This window comes from Lygodium microphyllum, chromosome 14 (genome assembly GCF_053477565.2).
Source record: "Lygodium microphyllum isolate KBCC chromosome 14, Lygodium_microphyllum_v1.1.10, whole genome shotgun sequence".
Taxonomy (NCBI): Eukaryota; Viridiplantae; Streptophyta; class Polypodiopsida; order Schizaeales; family Lygodiaceae; genus Lygodium; species Lygodium microphyllum.
Window position 1 is genome coordinate 131,905,638 of NC_141148.1, and position 8,826 is coordinate 131,914,463.

Consider the following 8,826-nt stretch of genomic DNA (forward strand, 5'->3'; position numbering starts at 1 on the left):
TCTACTAGGTTGTTTGCCAATTTGTTAATTATAGAACATGTGTCCTTTATTGCAACTAGGGTCTATGTCAACAATTGATATTGGAGATATTGGAGCTAGCAAAATAGGTCCTTTAGGTTTGTTCTAGATTAAAATGGAGGATTAAGGTGTTGAATATTTTGTAAGCCTAAAAGCTTGGGATGTGTGTGTGTACATGTGCACCATGTATTTCACAAAAAAAGCTGTGCGTGTGTGCATGTGTGTGTGTACGATATATAGTCGTAGACAGTTGCATTTTTGGGCCTACCAAAGGCAACCCATTGTGGTTGTGGTGAATTTTTTCTAAAAGCATACTAAAGCTAACATTCATTTCATTTATATATTTATAGTCTATTTAATATTATCAACCAATATTAATATGCAATATTAAATACCGATACTTAATATTTGTTGTGCCTTAATAGTGAATTTAACTTAAAGTGCAAGGGTTTACCACACAGGATGCATTTTGGTGTATAATATATCTTTTAGTTAGTGGGGTCACAACAAAAAAGCTTGATATCTTTGTGTGGAGTATGTATGGACAACATCACTCTTCTTGCATGTTAATTGCACATTATTTTTGTAATGTGTGCTTTGCATGGCCTTTGCTCTTGCTATGAGTACTTGCCAACAAAACAAAAAACAAAAAACAAAAAACTCATTTTCTAATGTTTCTCTCTCTTTGGCCACTAAGTTTATCACTCACTTGCTCATTGAGACACACACACACACACACACACACTCTCTCTCTCTCTCTCTCATATTGATATGCATTAGTCCCTTCTCTCTTACTTTTATATACATACATACTAGGCGCTCCGCGCCTAAGCTCGCCCCGGCGCGATTTTTACGGGGGGGGGGGGGCTGGACGCGTGGCACCCACCCCTGTGTTCTCTTTGTTTTTTGTGGGGGGAGATAGGGGGCTGTCACATGGCACCCGCCCCCCACCTTTCCTTAACTAATAGTATAGATATGGAGTCCCTTCTCCCCTTGTTTTATATACATACATACAATGCTTACAAACATACATGCACATATATCAAACATATGTGTGTATGTCTTAGTCCCTTCTCTCTCTACTTACATACATACATGCATACATAATATGTGTGTATGCGTGTATATATGTACGTGTTTTTCCCAAGTATCTTGATTCTTTTAATTGAACGATGCTTCTATTATTTGTAAGTTTAAATTGGCAACCATGTTAGATTGATATGCTTTTTGTTTGCCGTTGATTTCGAAACAGAAAATTGTTAGCGTTGAAAAGAAAACGCCTCTAAAATTAGAGGATTGTAATTGCCGTTTCTGATTATTTCAACGATTGTCTTGATTAAAATTAACAACTCCTTTCCAATTTAAACAGGAATTTAGCTCATTTCGTCTAGCCGGCCGCCGATGAATACAACTCGTCCCTAAGCCTGATCTATATTATTTGTTGATGATATTTCTTTTGCATGACATGCATGTATCCTACGTCCATGCTGGGATCATTGGACACGAAACATCAATATTACACATGATGCATCGACCATGGACATGCTTCTCTGCCCCAACACCCCAATAAACAAAAGTCCGTGAAAACAGCAGCCTTTCTTGGATGCGGGCAGCAGCAGCAGCATATCAGTTGAGTGTCGGGTGGGTGAAATATATATATAATTATAATAGACGTACCCGGCAGAGTACGAGTCTCGTATTCTGATGCGATTTACAGGACATAAGAAGATATGAGCGGGTCTCTTATATATATATATATATATATATGTATATTCATTACAGCCTTGAGGATTTTAATGCTGCGGCATGCATATACGAACTATTTGTCGTGTTATTAATTTCATAAGGTCGTCCAACCGTCTCTGTTGATGAGGTTTCGAAATTATAGTAGACACGCAAGCTACTCTGATCTGTCAGCTAAGATTCGCCATCGCGTCGCAATATTGCCAAGTTGTCTGAAACTGCGATCCTGCACTGCGCCAGCGCCACAGTCGATGATGATGATACTGATGATGATGGATTGCGATTGCAAGCGAGATCAGCTGCTCCTCCACAAAGAACCAGCCCTGCTTGCCCCTCTCTCTCTCTCTCTCTCTCCTTCTGGGGTTTTACTTTTCGAGAAGAGTGTAGAGAGAGGCATTTCTTGTAGTGTTTGGGAAAAGACTTCGATTTGAAGTATCCATCAGCTTGAATTTGGCAAAGGCCTTCTCAAAATTGTGGGAAAGATGTATGTACATGTAACGTGTCATGGTATTTGCAAAATTTCTTAAAAATGGAAGAAAATATCAATTCTAAGATTGCATCGTTCCTCCTCAGGAGTGGGTGTTAATTTTGCAAACTTGTATGATTTGACCAAAAAACATATTTCTGCAGCCGTAGGAAATTGGCATAAATCATATCCATCGTAGAATAACGTATAAGCCATAGGAAATTGGCATAAAATCATCTAAAATAAGTCGTTAAAAAAAGAGCAGAAAGGCAAGTCGGAATCGATTGAATAGTAGTGACATGATTAAAGCAGAGTCAAAGTAGGATGGGGGGGGGGGGGGGGATCATGGGGGTGCATAATAAGTATAACGGAACCTTGTTAAGTTCTTGTAGCTCTGGTGCATCAGAACTCTAGCTAGTTAGTAGTCAGTCTCTCTCTGACAAGGCTGACACTTGATAGTAGGCCTCATGTGTGAACTCTCAATGTAGAGCTTGGGCATTGGAATTTGGAAATCTCTATCCTTAGGTGGTACAGGTTAGATGTGTATGGAATACCAGCTAAAGAAAAGAAACATATAGATGGAACAAGGCCCTTGCACGAAACGTCTGCAGGCTCGTGCTTTGTTTTAAATTTTGTCGATGTCGAAGGAAGCTGGAGCATACATATATATATACTTGGCGTTTTAGTGTCAATAGTTCCTTATTATATATATATATTCTATACTCTATTATTAATAGAGAAACTCAGAATTGAATGCTCCCTCCACATGATCGATGTGCGTCGTGACAGACCAAGCACACACGCACGTCCGGTTCGAAGTTTGAATTCTGCACTCGCACTCTTTCAAAGCGGCAATTGGCAAATTAGAGCCGATGACGATCGTAGGCTGAAAATAGAAGAGAAGAGGAAACGGAAGCAAACAAAAACGTTCGATTGGATTTGGAACGGCCTAATTGGACAGATGCATCGATCGATGACAAAGCTTGGCAGAAATGATAATCTAGATAGATACATCTCATAATGCCATAAATAAATATTGTTCTTTTGGGTTGGTTGGGATAGCTGTTTATTGTATTATGAAACAATAGTAAACAGAGGAAGTGTGCTATTTTAGTCCGAGTGATTAACTAAGGGATGCGCGTGAAGCAGACGGTGAAGCTGGCGGGGAAGTGGGGCCCGTTCTGGCGGATGAAATTGGCACGCTCGGCCACGCGCGCGAGGTTATCGGCCTTTTGGGCCTCCGCGCTGGCGCGCATCTCCTCCGCCCGCCGCTGCGCCCCCGCCAGCTTCCCCATTATCTTCTCCACCGCCTCGCTCCTCAGCCTCTCCAGCTTCGCCTGCCATCATCATCACACACTATTTATACATCATCAGAATAATATTACGTCGCCTTGGTTGATCAACTACTTCATCTATACCCCGCTAGGTACTTAATATGAGTTTTCATGACGATTAATCTATTGCTTCCATCAGGCATGTAAATAATTAGCCGGGCCTGATGTTTCTCGTTGATTAATTACCTCATGCCCTCCTACCGGATCCACTCTCATCATGAGTAACTGTTGGTTTGATCAGCATCGGTTTACGAGGATATTCATGCATAGTTTTAAGCGCAGAATATTGCTATAACTTAGTCGTCGCGGACCCTCTCGACGACAACGACGTCGTCCTTTGTAAAACTTATAACGAACGGTTATAGCTTTCTAGTTTAGTTAATTCAGTTATGATTATGATGATTACCTCCAATTTCCTCAGTTCGGCCTCCGCCTTCGCCCGCTGCAGATTCTCCCAAGCTTCGATCTTAGCTTCTTCGCGCTTGTGTCTGCGGATTGATAATTAAGATATATTGATTAAGCGCTATAAGATTTATAAGTACAACTGGTCATGCAGATGGAAAGGAATTATTAGCAGAGGCATGACGTTAATCAGTCGATGGCTTATTATATAATATTGCGATACTGACCTCGCCGTGTACTTCGCTCTTTCTGCGTGCTCCCAGGCGGAAGCCCTGGCTTCCAATAGATTGAACTTGGTGACGGAATTCGAAGAAGATGAAGTATGCTGCTGGCCATGGCCACTCCGATGGTTAGGTCGCCTTGCATTACTGGCCGTGCATGCAGTTCGGAACTGATGGTGATGATCAAGGAGAAAGGCGCAACCCTCGCTTTCAGCGGTAGTAATTGCAGCAGCAGGCCCAGCATCATTAGCTGCGTCAAGATTATCATTATCCTGCATATAATACTGGTCCTGATCAGCTAGCCAGTCGCGCATGCCTGGCCACCAGGGATGGTAGTGGCTGATAAGGTTGGATGTAGATGCAGATGGAGCTACTTCGGCCGCAGATTGATTATGGTTCATATTGTTTATATGATCACCAGTCAGCCGTGGCTTAATAGTGCTCTTCTTGTTATTACACGTGTTAATTACTGTACTGCCATTGTTGTACTGATCATCATCTGCAGGGATCACGTCTAGAGAGTCCTCCAGTTCAAGCTTAGCAAGATGGCAGCTTTGCAACTCCACCGGGTTTATAGTCATTGTGTTATTACAGCTGCCGCCCGCGCAACGCTTGAAATTTACGCTGGCTAGCACCTGATCGGATGAGCGATTAGTTGTCTCATCGAGGATTGGACTTGGTCGGGTGGGTGTGTTGTGGCGAGGAGGGGAGGTGGCAGGGTACGCCTGTTTAGGGAGCTGATCATCAGCAATTATTATGCCAATCTGATTAGCCACGCTAATTATGTCTGGATTAACAAAATCTGCCCCCTGTTGTTGCTTGATCAGCATCGGATTAGTGCTCACATTTTTGCTGTTAGTAGTTGATAGCAGATTAGCACTCACAGTTTTGCTGCTAATTACAGGAGAAGCACGAGCACTGCACAAAGGCGTCACCTGCGTGCCGACATCCCTTAACCTCCCCGTCGAGAAGGCCCTTCGCTGCTTTGCATCATTAATGCCCCCCGCATAATTATCGTCATCATCATCACCAAGAATGCTAGGATTGGAGACAATAGAAGGGCCATTATAAGCCATGGTGTTTATGGTATTGGTGTTCTTGTGATCATTCATACAATTGGTGTGGGCCGATGGCATCATCAAGTCACATGAATGGGTCTCTGTGGATGCTTCTGTCAACTCCCGCTGCTTGCCTAACGACGTCCTTTCTGTTGCCTGACTAACTGTAGTTGATCTGTCCTCACTAATTTCATGACCCGTCGTAGACTTATCTGTAATAACAACTTTGCATCATGTTCCAACTTAGTAGAAGTTCAGCCATGTATGAACAATTAAAATACCACAAGTGGAAATTAGTAGCAACCTTATGACGTTGTTCATTACATACCTTGTGGTAACAAAATTGTCTGTCGCTTATCATGTAATTCAGCATCCAATTTATGCTTTGCCTGATACTGATAATCAGAACTAGTTCTAGAAGTCTTATATTTCGTAAATATTGCAGCAGCAGAACATGGATCTTTGACTCTCAAAGGGCTTGATTTCTTGTTGAGTGATTGGAACTGAGTCTTGCTGCTGCTGCTAGTGTTGGATGAGAAGGGCTCTAGCTTGCGGTTGATGGCCTGCCACATGTCTTCCTGGCTTGGTGCATTATTATGATGATTCTCATGACATATTGTAGCTGGTCCATTGCCCATAGCCTTATTGATTAATTGCTGCTGATCAGTGCAGGTACTGCAGTGATTAGGGGACAACAACAATTGGGACGGTCTGGAGAGCTCGTGAGAGAAATTCCGCCTTATTTTGGCTCGATAAACATGTTTTGGGAGCTCTTGGGAGAAATTGCGGCCTCGACTACGGGTGGAATCATCATACTCATCTGATTGAACTCGATTATTAGTACTTATGTTAAGCTCACCATCGCTGAGCCTGCTTCCTGATGAACTGGAGGAGCGCGGCCAGTTATTGCTGCGTGCTTTGATCATGGCGGCGTTTGCCTGATCTGTTTTCACAAGCCATTTCTGTGCATGCCTCCACTTTGACGGCGCCAATGCTGTGCATATTAAGTTATTGGACACCGATTTGGAGCCAACTTCCTTCGCATCAAGCTCACCCTCTGATCCTGATTTGTGAAGATCGACAGTCTGGCTCGTGTGATTAAGATTTCTCAGTAGTCCCTTCCTAAATGCGTCAGCCAATTTAGCGTAGTGCTCTCTGCTGTTCATATTCTGCAACATGGGGGTACCATCTCCATTTTCATCATGATCGTCTAATTGCAATCCTGTGGGAGGCCAAATGCTACGAAGATTAGGCGCTTGTTGACACATTAAAGCAACAGAAGCTCGTCGAAACAAGCATTATATAATTGTACAGGAGTTTCATTAGCATGAGCACACACGTGAAGCAAAGAAAGAAATTCGAATGCATCATGAAACGCCTCATAAAACGGCCCCGGCAGACACCCCCGCCCCAAAGCACGAAAATGCGACCAGTGAAGGGTCGCCAGAAAAGAAAAAAAAAACGTCTCGCTTCTTGAATGCGAGCGAAGAGAAGATTATTCAACTCGTATGTAAAGGCTCGCATGCAGACGCAGTTATCTATACCTCTGCCTGCACACGGGAAGAAGTCAATCAGCGAGTCTTCGGTGTCGGCCTCTTCTGCACACACGGAGTCAGAACTAAAACCGCAGAATTTAATAGACATTGATTGATATCCACTTAATCCGGCCATAGCTATTACATACATCCGATTGCAGCTCATTCCAAGCTGAGAGATGATTGCAAATTCTCGTTACCAAAGAATTGTATCAATCAATCACCTTTACACGCTATGGAGAACCGATCTGTCGAAGACGCAAGATTTGCCGATTCTGTGTCTGAAAACAGGTCCTTGTAAAATGGCTCGGCTAGTTCATCATCCTCGTCATTTACAGGATCATCGTGGAGCATTAGTGAGGAATCATCCTGGTTAAAACGCCCTCCAATTTGCTCGGATCGTGCATCATTTAGCTGTTCATACAATAATTGCTACGCATTAGACACACTGTTTGTCAAAAGATGTTTCTCTCCTTTATCCAGAACCTTAAAAGGAGAGGAGAAAAAGGGAGCATTAATGGAGAAGAAATAGGAAGAATTTAGAAAGAAAGAAACGTCGACTTTCTTTGCAGAGTGCAAATTTACATCATCAAAGCGGAAAGGGCGGGAGGGGGGCATACTTTCGCAATCAGTTCGTATGGATCGAATGCATAAATGGCACAAGCTTTTCCATCCATCTGGTCCGCACAACTGATCTTCTGATCTTCGACTGCCGAACCTGCCGTTGATCTTTGGTCGTCCCTGGAGCTTCCATCGTAATGCTGCTGCTGGCCTGCTCCTGATCCTCCCGTGCAGCTGATAGGATGCTCCATGCTTGCGGAGGCCGAGGAGTGGTGGCTCAGGCTTATGGCTGACGAATGACCGTGGCCAATGACAGAGATCGGACTGCCATGATCATCATCTGCGACAACTTCTGGCCCTTTTTGGTCAGGAGCTGGATGATCACGCATGAACTCTTGATCATCTGCAGAAGCTGCCATTAGACTTCTGTGTCCAGTCTGTCTCTGCTGCAGCTGCACCTTGGTCATACTCTCTCTATGTGGTCCTCTCTGTCAGGTAATTCCTGAGAGGGGAGAAGAGACTATGATCAAGAATCAAACAGCGGATCAACTTTAGCTCTCGCAAACAGTACTATGGTCACTATGATTCTACCTTACTGCAGTCTGCTGCATGATAATGATTACTTGACTAGAGCGGCTAGGCGAATGCAGGCATGTAAGAGGATGGCTTGAAAGGATATGTGAGTAGGTAGTTCCTAGAATCAGCTAGCAGGCAGCCACACAGAGAGAGAGAGAGAGAGAGAGAGAGAGAGAGAGAGAGAGGGGAACGGAGGTGCCCTCCCACGCAAAATCAACTGCGTTAATTTAAAATTAATAACAACAAACCAAAGGCTGTGCCCACCGGATATACCCTACCCACAAAAGGGCCTTTCCAACTTGAAAGGGCCTGCCCAAAACCATTTGATTCCCAAGTTTCCCATCCTTTTCCTTGGCTATGTTGATTTGTTTAAGATCGTTCAAGTGTATCATTCTTCAAAAGCAGCTTAACCGTTTCCATCACAATCACAATGCATTGTGGATGCTACACAACTTTAGGCTCTCCTTGTTTCATTTCACACACTTAAATGTCCAATATGGTGGGCCTTGTATAAGTTTCGCCCCCCCTCAAAGGGGCTATCGATCCTTTTCCATAGCATAAACTAGCTATACATCGTAGATGAGGGCCTAGCGCATCAAGTATGCTAGTGGTTCAACAACCTAGATGATGTTTCGGGCTCCAAACTTGCCAATAGAGCAGCAATACTGTGAAGATGACAATGCATCGATGTCACTACACATGTATGCAATGACAATATTGCAAAATGTGACATTGCAATGCCAAGGCTATTAGAAATGTGATAGTGCAATTTCACATTTTTTGATGTGACATTGGTTGATTCGTGTAATGTTGATCCCATTCACATTTCCTTGGGCCTTGTTTGTTGTGCAAGTTGGTGACTCCAAGGCACCTCACCCAAAATAGCCTTGAGTTATATGTATCTCAAACCCA

General features: G+C 43.4%; 1 protein-coding gene across 5 annotated transcripts; it reads right to left on the reverse strand.

Moving 5' to 3' along the window:
- Positions 1-3,139: 3,139 nt before the first annotated feature.
- LOC148026121 (uncharacterized) lies at positions 3,140-8,131 on the reverse strand. Of its 5 annotated transcripts, XM_087693380.1 has the most exons (8): positions 7,930-8,128; positions 7,398-7,840; positions 7,002-7,191; positions 6,787-6,840; positions 5,571-6,464; positions 4,191-5,466; positions 3,968-4,049; positions 3,140-3,564 (listed from the first exon to the last, which is right to left on the reverse strand). In XM_087693380.1, the coding sequence occupies exons 2-8, from the start codon at positions 7,803-7,805 to the stop codon at positions 3,355-3,357; spliced, it is 3,114 nt and encodes a 1,037-aa protein (XP_087549506.1). In that variant the 5' UTR covers positions 7,806-7,840; positions 7,930-8,128; the 3' UTR covers positions 3,140-3,354. The 5 variants fall into 5 exon arrangements, with proteins under 5 accessions (XP_087549506.1, XP_087549510.1, XP_087549505.1 ...); XM_087693384.1 differs by having other exon boundaries at positions 3,140-3,583; positions 7,398-8,131; XM_087693379.1 differs by having other exon boundaries at positions 7,398-8,128.
- Positions 8,132-8,826: the final 695 nt, after the last annotated feature.

What these genes read in the sequence shown, in the direction of transcription:
- LOC148026121 (XM_087693380.1), bottom strand. Translation starts at nt 7,805, where the DNA reads ATGACCAAGGTGCAGCTGCAGCAGAGACAGACTGGACACAGAAGTCTA. An exon ending in GTTCTCCATAGCGTGTAAAG is followed by an intron (nt 6,841 to 7,001) that starts GTGATTGATTGA and finishes CCGTGTGTGCAG; the next exon opens with AAGAGGCCGACACCGAAGAC. An exon ending in CTTCCCGTGTGCAGGCAGAG is followed by an intron (nt 6,465 to 6,786) that starts GTATAGATAACT and finishes GGCCTCCCACAG; the next exon opens with GATTGCAATTAGACGATCAT.